This window comes from Pteropus vampyrus, unplaced genomic scaffold (assembly GCF_000151845.1).
Source record: "Pteropus vampyrus isolate Shadow unplaced genomic scaffold, Pvam_2.0 Scaffold74, whole genome shotgun sequence".
Classification (NCBI taxonomy): Eukaryota; Metazoa; Chordata; class Mammalia; order Chiroptera; family Pteropodidae; genus Pteropus; species Pteropus vampyrus.
In genome coordinates, this window is record NW_011888855.1 from 8,792,100 (window position 1) to 8,809,775 (window position 17,676).

At 41.2% G+C, this 17,676-nt stretch overlaps 1 protein-coding gene across 1 annotated transcript; it reads left to right on the forward strand.

Annotated features, from left to right (window-relative positions):
- The first annotated feature begins 11,066 nt into the window (after window positions 1–11,066).
- On the forward strand, window positions 11,067–16,132 carry WNT8A (Wnt family member 8A). Its single transcript, XM_011362388.1, has 7 exons — window positions 11,067–11,338; window positions 11,433–11,466; window positions 11,697–11,835; window positions 12,969–13,094; window positions 13,816–13,958; window positions 15,170–15,698; window positions 15,984–16,132. The coding sequence occupies exons 1-7, from the start codon at window positions 11,130–11,132 to the stop codon at window positions 16,073–16,075; spliced, it is 1,272 nt and encodes a 423-aa protein (XP_011360690.1). The 5' UTR covers window positions 11,067–11,129; the 3' UTR covers window positions 16,076–16,132.
- The last annotated feature ends 1,544 nt before the right edge of the window (window positions 16,133–17,676 follow it).

Consider the following 17,676-nt stretch of genomic DNA (forward strand, 5'->3'; position numbering starts at 1 on the left):
TTGGAGCAGACTGGCAAGAAACTGACCTTGTTTTTGAAACTTATTTTTTGAAACTATCCTTATAGCTACAGCCTTCATTTTTAGTGCAAGGTGACAAAAGATACCCTGTTTTTTTTTTTAAAAAAAAAAGGAAATAAATGTCAGCAGACAGAAGTTCTAGTTTATGACTTCAATCTTATAATGAAGAAAGCTCTCAGTAAATGTCTTTCTATCAAACCCCATATGTCATAGAGACAAGAACAAAAGACTGTTGTATGCATGCTTCAAAAACTGTTTGCATTTAACGGTTAAAGTCAGGGGAAAGGAAGCCACGTCTCCTAAGACTGACTTGTTTTCATCAGGTAGAAGTTATTAGCACTCATTTAAGAACTCACAAACAAGGCACAAAAACCACTCTAATTTCAAAGATGGAGAACTGAGTATTTGAGAAAAGAGTCCTATTATTATACTACATGACCACTGAAGTGAATAATCATTTTTTCAGGATCCTTTCCTCACAGCCTATACCCTGCACTATTTATTTTTCAAGGATTTCCCCAAGCCAGAATCCATTTTCTTCAGAGGATTTTGGTCTTTAGTCCTGATTTAATGTGGTGAAATTGCTCTATTGTAGAATCCCAGTTTGAAGAGTTTAGCACAGATTCCGACATGTTTGAGACTTGCTGCTTGCCGCCTGGACTAGGCTCAAACAGGCCTGGCCACAAAGTGGAAGGGGGCTTGGGCTATGTTGTAGCACAAGCGAACCAGTTAGTGGGTTAGCGTGTTTCACTTAATTCGCTTAAAAAATCACTGTTCTTAAACCCTTAGGAAAACAACAACAATCTAGGATTATTCTGTCAATTTTAAGTTTAAATCGATATGGAATAAAAGATTATGTTCCCAAAATAGCTTCTGCCCCTGGGGTCTCCTCTTGATTCAAGCTTGGCTCCTACCACTTCCAGAGAAATACACTATAAGAGACAGCTCAGTGTTCCCTCATGCAAGTTTCCTTGATAATTTTCACAATTTGTTGAACACCTATTGTGTGCCAAGCACTTCCCATATATCAGAGGTTCCCAAGCTTTCTTTGTTCACAGATCCCATAGTGTCTCAGCAAGTTTTCCATCTTTCTCTTAGGCCAAAAGAAACACCTAACAGCTCCATTTATTAAATAATTAGATCCAAACAACTTTAAGAGCATTTATGTGTTAACGATTTAGTAGTTGTTTGGGGAAAATGTAAATTAAAAGAAAAATATTATTATTTTATTCTTAAATAACCACAATTACTTATTAATGAGATGTTTATACCATATCCATATTGGATACCACCACCCTTATTTCGTGTTCCATGTTGATTTTCACATACTTGCTTTTTATAACACTGAAAACCCAGCTTTATGAAGATATGACATAAGGCATCAAGGAATGCAGCACAATCAAATGTTGAAACTGTGGACTACTTCCGGTCCCCAACAGATGTAAATATTTTTCCTTCAAAAATCTGAACTACCCCATGGTGGTACTCATGTGAGTTCACTGCAGAAACATGGGGTACTTCAACACAGCTCGGGAAACTTGAACGTACACTGTTTCAGTTCATCCTTACAGCACATTTGCTTTGTAGGTATTACTTTGGTTTTATAGATCTGGGAATTAAGGCTGAGGACAGTTAAACAATTTACAAAGTTCACATAGCTAGTGAGTCATGGTGCTGGGATCTAAACCTAGGTCAGCCTGACTCAACACCTACATGCTCTCCTAATTAGTCACACTACCTCTCTCATCACCATCTTTATAAGATATTAGAGTCACAGACCATCAGAGCTGGAAGGGCTCTCAGGGGTGATCTATTCCTAGCAGTCTGGATTTAGATGAGAAAATTGATGCCTAAGAAGAGAAATGATTTGACCAAGACATACACTGGTTAAAGGCAAAGCTGGAGCACAAGCCAGTCACTATGTTGAGGGGTTTATGTTTACTATTTATTTAATTTTAATTAATTTATTTAAAAATATAACATATATATAGAAAATGGCATAAAGCATAATTATAAAGTATATATCTGTAATGTATGTATGTATATATACATATATATGTAAAATCTTTACAAATAGTTACACAGAAAAGACCCATGTACCTACCACACAGATCAAAAAGAACACTGCCAGAACCTCAGAAGCTCCTCCCCTCAATCACGGCCTCCATCCTCCTTTTTAGAGGTGACCTCAATCCTAACTTTTATAGTCATCATTTCTTTGTATTTCTTTATAATTTTACCAACTGTAGCCATAGCCACATAAATAGTATATGCCTTAGCAATAAACAGCTTCTCTTCGGGGCCCAGCCTCCTGCTCCAGGCACCCCTGCTGCTCAGTGGCTCTACCCAGGCTGACCTTAGAGGATAGATCTTCCTGGTAGATTCTCTATTTCCTGGATCCCTTATCCAATTGCTTCTTGAGAAAACAGTACATGGAAAGTAAAAAGAAAAAGGTCAAAACTACATATCTAAAATGTCTTATATTGTGTTTTCAAATTTGATTAATAGTTTGGTTTAGAATAGAATTCTGGGTTCGAAATCAATTTCCAGGGGACAGTTGAAGGCATCTGTTTATTTCCTTCTACCTTCTAACGGCATTTTTGAGAATTTTGATGTGATTCTTATTTCTGTCCCTTTGTGGATGCTCTGTTTTTATCCTCTGGACGATTTCAAGATCTTTTCTTTATGCCCAGTACTGGAGTTTAAGAGTGATGGATGTTGTGCTACACTACCTAGATACCCCTTCAGGATTGCAGGACTTACTTCCCCAGCTTCTGAGAATGCTGCCATGACCCTGAGCTGTCAGCCTTCTTTGGAGAATGCCTTGGCTAAAGAAAACTTCCAGGACCAGCCGGTACCCAATAACTGACAACATCGTGGTCTGAAGGCCCAGGTGCCTCACCTCAGCTGGCAACAATTCTGAAGGCCCATCCCAGCTCTAGAGCTCTCTGTGGGTGGTCAGCTGAGGTCTTCATTGGGCCTGCATCAGAGCCCAACTTCTTCTTCTGCCCATTCCTGTTTCCTTTCCCTTCCTTCCACAGGCGTTGATCCCAGTAGCACTCTCTTATAAGTGTGCTGCCTGCAAAGGTCCACTCAGAGTTTGCTTTCTAAAGAACCCAATTTGCAACTACAACATACTTCGCTGTAGGTCTTGTTTGCATTCATCATGTTGAACAATCAAATCAGTAGGCCCCACATTATTGCTAATGTTTACCTCCACTGTAAGTATGGTAGCATTATGCTCATGTTATAGATGCACGAACTTGTGCTATGAAAGCAAAATAACTTACACAGAAAAATTAAACAGGTAGTAAGTGTTTAAATGGGATTAGAAACCAGATCTGTCTTAGCATAAAATCGGGCAGCATTCATTCCTGGAGAGGCTGTGGGAATTTTGGCTACACACACTGAGTCCCAGGCTTTTTGAGGAAGGAAAGAAAAGCAGACATCAGAGTAGAAACACAGGAGCCAAGGACACATTACGAATACAGTTAATCGTATTCTCTCAGTATGAGCCTTTTTGTTCCTGTGGGAGAAAACTGATTCTGCCTGCTCCAAAGAACATTGTGCTTTCAGATACCATTTCATCCACTCAAATGAAAGCTGATTGTTTCTACAAGAGAGGTTTTGAGAAATATCGGGACAGAAACAACTGGTAAAAAAGAAAGATAAAGTGGAGAAAAAGAAGTTCTGTGTAATGCTTTCCATTTCTGATGAAGATTTGGTATTTAATTTTATTGCCAGCAAAGCTCGTGTGGCATTGGGAAAATTCCTTTCCTCTCGGCCTCAATTTTTCCTTTGTAAAAATTAAAGAGCTAACATAGATAAATCCCATGGGCTTTTAAAACTTCATAAATAACCTTTGAACATAGAACTTTGAACACCTATTCCCAAAACATAGACCTTCACTCAACAAATATTTATTAAATGCTTGCTCTGAGCTAGGCACAGTTCTAGGCACTGGGTATATATAAGTGAGCAAAACAAATCAAAATCCTATGCTGAAGGATCTGACATTGCACTAGAACACTTTTATAGTGTTTGTGCCAAACGGAGGTCTGAGCACTTTAGACATACCAACTCATTTAGTCCTCATGACATCTCTGTGAGGTGTAGTTACCATTAACATCATCCCCATTTTGCAGATGAAGGCAGAGATACAGAAACATGAAATTATACTAACCAGTTACAGAGCTGAGATATGGACCCAGGAAGGCAGTCTGGTTTCAGGGTTTAGATTCTTATGTTTTATGCTGCTGCTAACTCTAGAAAAGTCCAGTGGAACTACTTTCAAAATTAATCGGTTTTGAACTTCTTTCCAAAAGACCTTATAAAGTTGGCATGAAAGGCCAATTTTGAAACACTATATACTTAGAAGATTTGCAACAGAAACATTTTCTATTCTATATGAATAGAAATTGAGAGACAGAAATTATTCTTTTAGTAGCCAAGTAAAATTCTAAATAGAAATTATAACCACATATCATTCCAATATGATTGTATAGTCTATAACGTAAGTGAAGATAGTGCCAGCTGAATGCTTTGAGAAATTTATCCTTCTTACTAAGTTTTTTATTTTTGGTATGCATACTCCTTCAAACAATCTGGCAGCTAGGAACCTTTACTTAATTTTGTAGTTAACAACTAATAATTGTAATACACTGTTTGCTGATATTAAATGTCACTCACAGAAGGATCTGTAAGAAAAGAGGATCTGTATAAGAACTTGCTAGTCGTTGAGCCCTCGGGTGTGCCCTCTGGTGGTGAGGTTGATTCTGCGTAAGCTCAGGGCAAGCTCTAGAGAAAGTCTGAATGTCAGGCAGCCTGGGCAAATTTCCAAATTGTTCTATGAGGGCTGGAAGGGCTCTTCGATATCATCTTGTCTAGGTATCCTACTTTACGGCTGAGGAGAAAACTCAGGCTCAGAGGGGGAATTAATGATCGATGCAGAGCTAGAGCCCAGGCCTCCTGAATAAATGATCAATTGTCCCAATTTTCCCAGAATGTGAGACTTTCAGTGTTAAAATTGGGTAAGTCCAGGGAAAAATAGGATAACTTGGTCACTCTGCCTCTTGGTTCTGGCTATCCACTGCTTTTTAAAAATGTCTTCAGGAAGTGGCATCGTTCTCTGCTAGTCCCAAGCTCAAGTAGAATTGTTATCTGTTTCCTTTGACTTCCTTTTGACTTCTACACAGAATTTTTAAAAACATATCTTTTTGCCTTTTGCCCATTTCTTTTTATCACCTCTACCTTGTTTTTTTATTAGAGAGTTGAGTTTGCAGGGCAAATAGGGTTACAGTCATTTAGGAATTAAAAGAGAATGATTTCATCTCTAGAAAACCAAGAATTTCGACTTCTTCTTCTGAATGGTCAAAATCATGTCCAGAGATTGAAGCAGTATCCTCCATGATGAGATGTCAATAGATACCTAATTAGCTAAAACTGAAAAATCAATCCATAGGATTCAAATATGTTGGGTTTTTTTTTTTAGAAATATGGAGGTAATACTAATAGCATCAGATAAAAAAATTGAATGTTATTGCTTCTTGAGAGGAAAATGGAGATAAAGTTGAAGAGGGCTGTTGCTTTTCTTATCAAAACTTAGAGAACTATGAACTCTTATGAGAATGATTTCATAAGATTAACATAAATGATTTAACATAAAAATTAAGAGAAGACAAGGTAGACTGACATGTAGTGTCACAGAAAGGGGTCCACGATATAAAAGTTTAAGAACCAAGTTGAAGAATAAAAGCACAATTCTATTTTTAAAATTATATATGTATATATAAGTATTTGTATGTGCAGAGAAAAAAATCTATACTAAATTGTTCATAATAATTACTTACAAGGAAGTGGGATGGAGAAGACTCTCGTTTATTATATTACGTATTTCCATTTTATTTGATTTTTTAGTAACAAGAATGAATTAGTAATATTTTTTTGAAAGCCCATTTGTTCATGTGTGCACATCAAATATTTGTTGTTTGGTTGATAACCTTTTCAATTAAAAGCATCAAGCAAAGCATTCTATAAGTTTTTCAAGGACAAAGATCATCTTAGAAGACTAACTATAAACCCACCACGGTGCCAACCCTGAGCTGGCTATCCATTCATTAGGCAGGTGCTCGATAAAGGCTGAACTTGTACTGAATCTCACATCAAATCAACAAAGGGCCCATTGTACCACTCACTGCCACCAGATGGCAGGTCTCTATCAGAAGTCTTCTTTGGAATTGCCTCATTATCCTCATTCCCCCTCCAATGTTTCCACGGAATAACTTTATCTCACTGTAGTATTGTTATAAATTATTTCTACTTTTCTCTCTCAGACCAGACTGAGAGCTCCTCCAAGATCATCAACTAAGGATAATTCATCTCAGACCCATAAATGTTGGGTACTGGCCTGACCTAGGTAGGTAAATATTTTTAGAATGAATAAATGGATGGATGAATATTTCTCTGAAAACTAATAAAATCCCACAGTTATCTCTATACTTTCTTCCCCAATGACAATTAAGAAACATTATTTGAGAACTTGTGCGCCCCATCCAGTGTCTAGAGATGGGAGTTTAGAATGGTAAAAGAATAAAAAATATAATAAAAGGGTTTTAGCCAACTGAAACTCTCCTTAGAGGAGCCCCTCCAACTCCAAACCTTCTTAGGCTAATGATGATGATGTAGCTTCTGCCATCTGGGCACCTTGGTCCAATGGAAGAAATACGCTGCTATCCTTGGAGAGAGCCTCGTATGGTTGGAATTGACAAGGCCTAGCCCTAGGGAGCTTTCACATTGATGAAGGACACGCACCTTCAAACATAAAACAGACCTAGTCATGGTTTGCAGACTCTAGTGTACCCCAACCCTCATAGGCCCATGTATTCAACAGACCACCAGCTCCTCCCATTTTCCACACAAGAGGGCCTCCTCTTTTCCTCCCCACACCTGGAACTCTGAATCTGAAGGGAAACTGAAGAACTCTCTTCCTTCCCTGGGCATATTGTTGAGGAACTTTGCAAGTCATTGAGGCTAAATTGGGGGCCAAAGGGAGGGTCAGGAGCTCAAGCAGCTGTGGCATTTGGACTGGGAGTCAAGTATCCCCAGGGGGTGGGAAGAGACAAGCTTCCAGGCAGGAGGGGCGGAGACCAGAGAGTGAAAATCCCTGAGCTCTGCTCAGTGTCACAGCTCAGAAGAATATGCATGGAGGCTCATTCTCCCCCTTTCCCACCTCACTTATCTAATTAGCAGAGGAGTGTAAAAAGTCAGAAATCCTATCTCTTCTGGCATTCTCCAGCCACCTCTACCCTCTCTCCACCCTCCCATTCCACACCCCACCCCACCCCCAACCTGTTCTACCGTCTAAGTAGTCCTTGTAAGTGCAGAGCCCTAGAGAGAGCCTGGGAAAGAGCCTGGGAAAGAAACATGGGGGAATCAAGGATTTGGGGAGTTTAGTGAGAGTGCCCATTGGGAAAGAAGCATTGGCCTGGGATTCATACCATCATCATCACTGGACAACCAGCTTGCCCAAAACTGTCCTGGTTTAAGTATCTAAAGTCCCACACCATGGGAAACCCCTCAGTCTTAGGCAAACCAGGATGGTAGGATCCAGGCTCTCTTTGTGTAACTCTGAATAAGTGCCCCCTCTCTAGACCTCAGTTACTTTTTTGTAAAATGGGACCCACTAGCTCAGACACTCTATGGTTCTATGAATAGCCTCTAGATCTCCTGAAGCTGGGCATGGCAAAGGTGACTCTATCTTACACCTCATTGATTTCAGCTCCCAGTGCTTCCCTAGGACTCCTGGAATCTGATCTTCCTGGCACATTAAAGGTAGAAGGGGTCTTCAGGATATCTGGTCTTATCTCCTTTCTAGCTCAATGAATATTTTTCCAGAGGTACATGTATTTATTCATTTTATTCCACTTACCACTTTCTGCCCTACATTATAGTTAGACACAAACTTCATTATATTCTATGCTCCTTGAGGGAAGGTAGCAAGGCCCATGGCTCAGCAAGGGTTAAAGCCTTATACATGATTAAAACAAATATTTTGTGTTAAATTCCACATAGAAATTTTTTGCTCTTTATCTCCTAATGGCCTCAAGGGAGAACACAGGGCTTCAATGGCATTCTGGGAGTTGGCTCCAAGAATTGATTGTTAAATTTGCAGGAATTTTGTAAACTGGTTGTTAAACACAGCCATTATTAACAATTAAATTATATAAACTTAAAATTAAACAAATTATATTAAAAACAAATATAACAAGTACTTACGTACCTCATTTTACTATTATCTATACTATTAAGGTTATTTACATCTATTATAACTATATGATCGATTTACTATATGATGTGCTACTGTTCATCTTTCCCAAGTTCATATTGGTAGTTTGAAATTGCTCATGGTAAGAGTATTTTACACCATGAAAATCAGCAAACACTACCAACGATGGCTTCTGTCACATCAGAACTGGTCGTTAAACATCTACCAGCACACCACCGGTTCAGAGATTATTCTGTCTGTTTTGTCATAGGCCCACTCTATCTCCACTGTCATTTTCTGCTCTGGTCTTCAATTCCAAATTTCCATTCCGAGAAGAGAAACCAAGGGTTGGATCATCATTTAAAAACTAATGAGATAATAGATCTGGGATTAAGGAAATGGGTTCACAGGTTGGGGCTGCAAATGATTTGTAGACTCCAGTGTGGAGTGCCTGTCTTTGGCTCTTCTTCCAGGGGATTCCTCTGTCCACAGTGAAGAACTTTGGTCAGTCTAGCATAGAGGGTTTTTTGTTTGTTTGTTTGTTTTACAGCAGCAAAAGAATAGCTTTATTGGAAGGGAGAGTAAGGAGACAGTACACTTCCAGACATGGAAGTTAGCCTAAGCAAGAGAAAGGTGGCTCAAAGTCCACAAAGAAGTCTTATGTAGACAGAGCCCCAAAGGACTCTGAAGAAAGCATTGGTTGTCCTCCAGGTATCCATCTTACAGGTCTATCCTGATGGCAACTGAAGGATTCAAAGATAAGATGATTCCCATGCTGCCAGCTGGGGAAGACAATACTTCCCCATTTCCAGCCTATATCAATCACCTCCGGGATTAATAAATTCTGCAAATCTTAAAATTATGATTATAGTATGCAAGAGAGCTGAGAAAATCTTTAGAAGCCACTCAACTTTCAACATTTTCCCTACTCCCTCATTTTACAGATGAAGAAAATGAGTCCATGGAGTAGTTAATAGCTTGCCTGAGGTCACACAACAGATTAGTGGCCAAACCCCTAATTAGGGCTCCTAATACCTGGAGCAGAGTCCTTTCCTTAACATCTGAAATTCCTTTTAGAGAAATTATATAATCTTTAGAGAATCTGAGCAGGAGCAAGCACAAAGTTTGTATACAAAAAGGCATGCCAACTTCCCCACTGCTTCCTAGAAAATAAAGGAATATTTTTTATAGAGTACCAACTAAATGCCAGGTGCTACAGGGGACACAGAAGAATAAGACCCAGTAACTCAAACACAGAAAATGAATTTAGAATCACTCCTAAAACTCTTTAAAGGGAGGGGACTACTTTGCGGCTAATGCTAACCTGGTTCTGACCCCATTGAGAGTGGTGTCTTAAGAAGTGAAAGTTAAACATTAGATTCAGATAGGGAATAGTAGGAAACAGAGAGAAAAGGCCACTGAGGCAAACTCAATGGGTTTTTCCCAGGTGACTCAAGTCTCACAGATCTTTTTTCCCCAAGGAGAGAAGCCCACAAGCAAGCAAAGGAAGAGTTTGCTGAGCTGAAGCAGAGCTTTAGTCTATTAAGGAATTTTTCATCTGTGACAGTTGCATCCTTCCTCCTAGAAAAATGAAACAGAAAAAAATACATAGAAAATAAGAGCCCAAATTTCTTATTATTAGGTTCAACATATCTAAAATTAACAAATTGCTATACAAATTTCTAAACACTTTCATTTCTGTATTTATCTTGCCGCAGAAAGATAAGTTTGCAGCTCAACACCAACCCTGACCCATACTTTGAGTGCAGTGCCCTAAAAAGGCCTGGGGACTCCTTAGCCCCTGGAAATTCTTTGGTAGGGAGATGTCTGAGCTCTTTTTCTCATTCAAATTAGGTCTAGGGTACTGGGAAGTGATCTGTATATCCATGGTCATAGTCGGGGCTATGACTTTCTGTTTGTACTTTATCCTCAATCTCTCATCTGTCCTCCTCAGCCCCAGGAAAGAGCTTCACCAACAAAGAAAGATCTCCATTCCTTCACTGTATGCCCAATCCTACCTAATGATGCCTCAGGTCCCTACTAGGGACCACAAGTTTATTCCTTCCTTCATTTGTTCATTCATTCATTCATTCATTCATTCGTTCATCCAGGCATCATCTTAAGCACTAGCACAAAGTGAATCAATCTAAAAGATTCCTGCCTAAAGAGATGATGTCCTTGCAACAAAATAGAATCAGAAAGAAATCCATCAGTCTTTTCAAATACTACCCTTGGTGATCCAAAGGTTGATCCTCAAATATATAAGCAGCTATCAAACAGGAGATCTAACTAACCCTCAAATACAAAATGACAGACCTATTAGGAATGAAGGAAATTTACCAGAACTTACTTTGGTGGAAATGTGCTAGAAGGGACTGTTGCAGAGATGGCCTCTGACGTGTTTCTGTTTCATGGTCCCACAATTCCATGACTTTGATGGCTTTACAGTCACCAAGGGAGGAGGAAGAAATAATGCACTCTCTTATGTGGGTAAAGCATATAATTATTAACACCTTAGAGAGGATGGCAAGGCAAGAAATGGGGTCGCATTGACAGATGACACTGTAGTTCCAAGGGATGGGTGACCTACCTTCAGGGTTAGGAACCTCATCTGCTCCAGGCTACAAGATTCTGAGAAATAAGCCCTCAAACACAAAGAGACATAAGTCTCACTTACAGAGGAAAGAAACCTCCGGAGTACTGAAAGACTTCAGACCCTCTGTCAGTCTGGGAGAGAGAAAGGGCTGGAGGGGCGGGGCAGGGCTTTCCTTGAGGCTTTGGGCTGAGTCCCTCCTACCTGGTCCCCTATTGGGTCAGAGACTCCTGAAGCCCTGCCAGTGAGGGACAAATGAGAAGAGCTGTTGATTTTTCCCCCTTGGCCATTCAGAATTTCCCCCACATAAATACTGAGAAAGACCCTGCCCTCTCCTCCCTTTTTCTCTCTACTTGTCCCTGTGCTGAATCTGGTCCCCTAGGTGTGGGCATGGCCATGGAGGACCTGTTTATGCTCAGGGTAACTATGGGCATATGCTATGCCACCTTCAGTGCCTCTGCCTGGTAAGTTCTTCCCCCCACCTCTCACTCTCTGCCAAGGAAGCTCCCATTATCTCATCCCTGTTCACCACTGCCTCATTTTTTTTCTTTTTGGTAGGTCAGTGAACAATTTCCTGATAACAGGTCCCAAGGTAGGATGGTTTCTGCTTTTTCTATTTTTACCTATACAGCTTCCTAATGGAACTCTTTGGGGGAAGGAAAAGAGGGGAGGGAAAACAGTGCCAGAAGTCCCCCACTCAGAGGAACCCATGATTGTTCCTTAATGGAGAGCTAACCCTATTTGAGTCCTGCCTGCATCCTCAATCCCAGATGACCTGACCTGAGCCAGGACTGAAGCTCATAGCCCTCTCTCCTTTGCCAGGCCTACCTGACCTATACTACCAGCGTGGCCCTAGGTGCCCAGAATGGCATCGAGGAGTGTAAGTTCCAATTTGCCTGGGAACGCTGGAACTGCCCTGAAAATGCTCTCCAGCTCTCCACTCACCACAGGCTGAGAAGTGGTAAGTTTGTGCACCTGTGCAAGGGGGTATATGTGCCCGGAGGTGGGCTTGCAGTGTGTGTATGTATAGCATATATGTGCACAGTGAAATGAAAAATTACCTGTGACCTGCTGACCTGCCACTTCCTGGCTGTGTGACCTTGAGTGAGTTACTTCCCCTCTTTCAACCCCAGTTTTCCCATTGGGTCAATAAGGCCAGCTCTATTTAGCTCACTAAGAGTATTATAAAGGTTGAATGAGATGAATACAAAGGTATTTCTATACAAATGAAATAATTATTCTATTTTTTTTTTTAATGCATGCCTGTATTTGGGTGTTTGTACACACTTATCTTGCACTGATTTGCATGAAATAAAAATGGGGAAAGGGCTCTGTGTTTGCAGCCCCTGAGGGAGTTTACAATCTGTTCAGCTGTCATAAAATCCTAACAACAGAGAAGCTGGGAGATCACATTGAGCTGTGCCTCAGGTGGGATGTGTGTGTGTGCGCGTGCGCACTTGTCCAGCTGTTTGTAACTATGTGTAGTTTGCATAAAAGTCATTAATGTAGGAACAATAGTTGCCTGAGATGAGTCAAGGAAAGGAGTAAATGAGGACAAAAAAAAAAAAAAGTCTGCTATAGGATATACAGAAAGAATGGGGAGTTTGTGGAAATGACATGGGACAATGTTTATAGTTCAGTAAGATACAAGCTCAGTAAGTCGTAGCCATGATCATTATGATTATTACTTGGCTTCAGCTTCATGTCAGAAAGAAAAGGTCCTTCTCTCTTTCCTAAGACAGCCTGTGGCCCTGAGTCCTCATTGCCCAAGAACCAAAAGCAGTGGCTAATGAACAGAGGCCTAGGCTGAACTTCAGGAGAAAAGAGTCGTGGTCCCAACACTACAGCTGGTGAGGAAAGTGGCCTTGGTCTCATCACTCTCTCTGGGTTTTATACTTTCCCCAGCAGCATGGGGATGCTCATTCCTGCTTGATGAAGTAAGGATCAAGTAAAGAAATATGTACTGTTCTCTCAAGTAGAAGAGCATCCTCTTAAACACCAAGTGGGCAGGGGAGAGAAACAGCATTGCTTTTCCAAAGCCCCGGCTTTGGATCATCAGAGTCCAAGTTTCCAGTCCTCCTTTTCTCTCCAAAGCTACCAGGGAGACTTCATTCATTCATGCTATTAGCTCTGCTGGAGTTATGTACACCATCACCAAGAACTGTAGCATGGGTGACTTTGAAAACTGTGGCTGTGATGAGTCAAAAAATGGAAAAACAGGTAAGTTGGGCTCTCTGATGGGAGGAGAAGGTGAAGGGTGCAGGGCTGAGTGCAGGCTAAAGTCTTCCAGGGAAAGGCTGAGGGGCACAGCTCTAGCTCCCTCAAACCCCTAGACTCAAACAGGAACTTCATAGATAGGAGCTCCCAGACCTAGACTCTCTCGAGAGTTGAGCCTGGGTCCATGATTGCAGGATTAGCAAGTAGCTCTAGTCTCTAAAACTAATAAGGCATCTAAAAATGAGGAAGCCAAAGAGAGTTTAAAGCTAATCCTCATATTTCAGGCTTAGAAGGGCTTGTCTATAATCCAGAGGTACACAATTATTTGTCACTTTAGAGACTTAGTCAGATTTGTCACTAAGAAGGGAAGAGATGACTCTAATAAGACTACTGTAGGATAATGGTGTAGAATTCCAGAATGTCTGAGCTGCAGTGAACCTTTGAGATCATCTAGGTCATCCCCAGCATACCTACTTCTACTGAGAGTATGGAGACTGGGAAGGTAGGAGCTGGGAAGGGCCTGAAGGGTGGACAGTTGGCTTTAGGAATAGGATTCTCACCACCCACACCAAGTACATCCATTTCCTTATCTCACCTTCAGCTACAGCTTTACAGGCTTCTAGGGCTCTTAGGGATGGCTTGGCTATGTCAGCCAAGATTACTGTGACTCGTCTCCTGGGACTTAGCAGGGAACCATACGCAGAATTTCTTTCCTTATATGTAGGAGGCCATGGTTGGATCTGGGGAGGCTGCAGCGACAATGTAGAATTTGGGGAAAGGATCTCCAAACTCTTTGTGGACAGCCTGGAGAAGGGAAAGGATGCCAGAGCCCTGATGAATCTTCACAACAACAGAGCAGGAAGGCTGGTAGGTATAGGAGTCGGCCAGTGAGCCATTAGGCTCAGTATTGGCAAGAATCTCACATCTGTTCAGCCCTTCACAACTTAGCAAGAGCTATCTCATATCCATGTTTCATCCTTATACCACCCAGCAGGATGGCAGTGGCTACCTCCATTCTCTGGATGACAAAGCCAGTTAAGGACAAGTCAAGTGGCTTAGCCAACTAATAAGCATCAGAGCCAGGCAATGAACTCAGATCTCCTAGTCTTATTACTAAACCTCATGTTCTAGCCCTTCCACAGGCAGGTGTCTGAGAAGACAGAACAATACAGAATCAAGACCTAGCGTCTATGACTTAAATTTTTAATCTTTTCAACTGTGCGTTCTAGAAAACTAACAGAGGCTTATTATTCAGCCCTGTCCTAAACATTGTCTGGGTTTCAAGGAATTGGGACTGATCTAAGCTTCTCTAGAGGGTCTATTCTTCTCTAAGACTTCTGCTGGAGTAGCAATCCCTGAAGTGTTCTAAACTCAGATCTGGAAGCAGGTTGGATTTAGAGCTAAGGGCATAGAAATTTCCCTTTGAACCTATATCTAGATATCCTGGTTCCCAGGGACAAGGAAAAGAAGTTTTCAAGGCAATTACAACCACGTGTGATTGCCTTGGGGTAGGGGTTCAGACTCTAGGAGCTTCATACCCTTTGAGAGAGGGCCCAGAGCACAAATCCAGACCCCCACAGATACTCTAACCCCCAGCTTCAAGACAGTAACAGTACCAATGATCCTATTTTCCTTTATAAATTTACAAAGTACTCCATTGATCATTCTGAATCCAATTGGTCTGATAACGAAACAAGCTCAACAAGTGATGAAGTTATGGCCTGAAGCCAAGGTTTCCTGACTCCAGTAATCTTTTCAACACTTGCCTGGCTTTCTTTAAGAACCACCAAGGGAGCTTTAAGATCACCAACACCAGCCCCTTTAAATCCTTGAACATTCTAATTGGGAAGATCTGAAGTAGAGCTCAGGAATGGATATTTTTCATGGGCTTCCCCAAGTAATTCTGATGCTCCTCCAAAGAAGCACAACTCTAAAATATTTAATTGCTAACCTTTGGTATTCCCTACCCAGAGCCATTCTCTCATTTGTTCTCGTTCTCTCTCTCTTTCTCTCTCTCTCTCTCTCTCTCTCTCTCTCTCTCTCTCTCTCTCTCTCTTTCTCTCTGTCTCTCTCTCAAGGCAGTAAGAGCCACCATGAAAAGGACCTGTAAATGCCATGGCATCTCAGGGAGCTGCAGCATCCAGACATGCTGGCTGCAGATGGCTGACTTCCGGGAGATGGGAGACTACTTAAAAGCCAAGTATGACCAAGCGCTGAAAATTGAGATGGATAAGCGGCGGCTAAGGGCTGGGAACAGTGCTGAGGGCCACTGGGCACCCGCTGAAGCCTTTCTTCCTAGTGCAGAGGCTGAGCTGATCTTTTTAGAGGAATCACCAGATTACTGTACCCGCAATTCTAGCCTGGGCGTCTATGGCACAGAAGGTCGGGAGTGTCTGCAGAACAGCCACAACACATCCAGGTGGGAACAACACAGCTGCGGGCGCTTATGCACTGAGTGTGGCCTGCAGGTGGAAGAGAGGAGAACTGAGGCCATCAGCAGCTGTAACTGCAAATTCCAGTGGTGCTGTACAGTCAAGTGTGACCAGTGTAGGCATGTGGTACACAAGTACTATTGTACACGCTCCCTAGGCAGTACTTGGTCTGGGGGCAAGGGTAGCACCTGATAACACCCTAGGCAAACTCGCTCAGTTTGCATGACAATGGAGGGGGACACAGCTTCTCTCTTAGAGAGAGTAAATTGGAAAACAATTGGAAAAGCACAGGGTTGCTCTGCAATCCTCTTAATATCTCCTATATATTGGGAAATGAAGCCCAAGATTGTACGTTATTCTTGATGGAGCTGAAATTGGAACCTGGACCTCCTAATTTGGGCAGACCCCATTTCATCTTCCAACAAGTTACTTCCTGGTATTTATACCTGTACTTTTACAGCTTGTTTGGTTTGGGGGTCTATATCCAGAGAGACCCTCAAAGTACTTGTCCCTGTAAGTTTTAGACCATGTCCAACCCAGCTGTGCTGCTGAGAATCAGGGAATGGAAGCAAAAAATGAAAAAGTTCTGTCCAAACTACTGAAGGAGCAACTTTCCCCTACTCTAGCTAGCTCCAGAAAGACCAGTGTACAAGTTCATGCAGATAAGTGGGGGCAGAGACCACATACCTGCCTACTGGGAGGTTTTTAGAGTGTTGGGTTTTTCACCTGAATATAAACTTTTCAAAACTTCTTCCCACCCAACTCTTGGGAAGCCAGGACCCAATATAACCTGAGGACTTTTCCAGCTCAGAAACCATCTGTGGAGCTATGGAAAAGGAACACGGTTGCAATAAGTGGACAGGTGACTACTACTACATGCAAGCAACCCTCCTAGCTATCCATCCTCCCCCTGAGAGATTTTCCCCAAAGAGCTGTAAAACGACTCTATTGTTATTTTCCCAGATTGGGAACTCAACTTTATTTTGCAATAAAAGCTTCTAGAATATATATCCACCTGAGACCTTTTATTTCTCTCTTTGGAAATTTAGGATTAGAAAAGGAATGAGAAACCTTACTTCTGTATCCCAATTATACACAAGGCGAGGGAGAACTGGAACTGGAACTATGATATCAGTGTTTGACAGATAATGAAATAGAGGCCTGAGAAACTAACTGGCTAATAGGAGCACAATCCAGACTCCCGGATTTAGAAGGCGTTATTTTAATACAACCTAAGCAACTTTTGGAACAAGGAAGCCCTTTAAACTTGAACCATATTCAAAGTATGTTTACTTTCTTAACTTGGGCTTCCTGGGGTGTCTGTACACTGAGGACCTGGGCCCTAGGGCAAGAGACTAAGAAAGTTGTGGATTCTACATTCCTCATTTGCACTTCTACATTTTCCACTGAGGATCTTTGGGGGAGGAGTCGTTTCCCATAGAGAGCCCTGGGGTATAGACAGACACTCATCTCCTAAATCTGAGCATTCAGCCTTGGAGATCCCCCTGCAGAGAGGAGATATTTCAGATATGTGAACAAACAAGTAAAATGACTGATAACCAAGAAAGGGGAAACACTCTCAGCTTAATATTCTAAATTGGAAAACAATTGAAATGTTCACAGTATGGCAAACTAGTTAAATCATGGCCCCACAATGGAATAGTCACCATTAAAACAATGTTCTGGAGAAATATTTAGTAAGATAAAAAACATGCATGATATAATTAAGTGAATAAAGTTAATTACAAAGCACCATGTTCAGGATGAACCCAAGTTTGTTTTAAAAGATATGAAAATATTTGTTATCATGTAATACCAAGATATAAGATGATTTGTTTTCCTTTTTGTGTTTTCTGTATTTTTACATTTGGCTACAATAAATAAATATTTTAGTCATCAAAGAGAATTAATAATAAGTTATTTTTAAGTGCCTTCAGGGACTAACCAACCTTTTTTTTTTTTAAGTGAAATGTTCATTAAGGAAGTTGGCATCTCAAGAGAAACCATAAGCAGGTGCCTTGAGAGTCCACTCTGGTCTCTATTATTTATGGTGCATTTAAAACTACCACAGATGCCAGAGACCAGAAATAAAAAGAAATCCATAAAAATTTAGCCTATGTCAAAAAAAATGTAAGATTTCCTCTACTTCCCTC

What these genes read in the sequence shown, in the direction of transcription:
- WNT8A (XM_011362388.1), top strand. Translation starts at nt 11,130, where the DNA reads ATGAGAAGAGCTGTTGATTTTTCCCCCTTGGCCATTCAGAATTTCCCC. An exon ending in ACCTTCAGTGCCTCTGCCTG is followed by an intron (nt 11,339 to 11,432) that starts GTAAGTTCTTCC and finishes TCTTTTTGGTAG; the next exon opens with GTCAGTGAACAATTTCCTGA. An exon ending in TCCTGATAACAGGTCCCAAG is followed by an intron (nt 11,467 to 11,696) that starts GTAGGATGGTTT and finishes CTCCTTTGCCAG; the next exon opens with GCCTACCTGACCTATACTAC.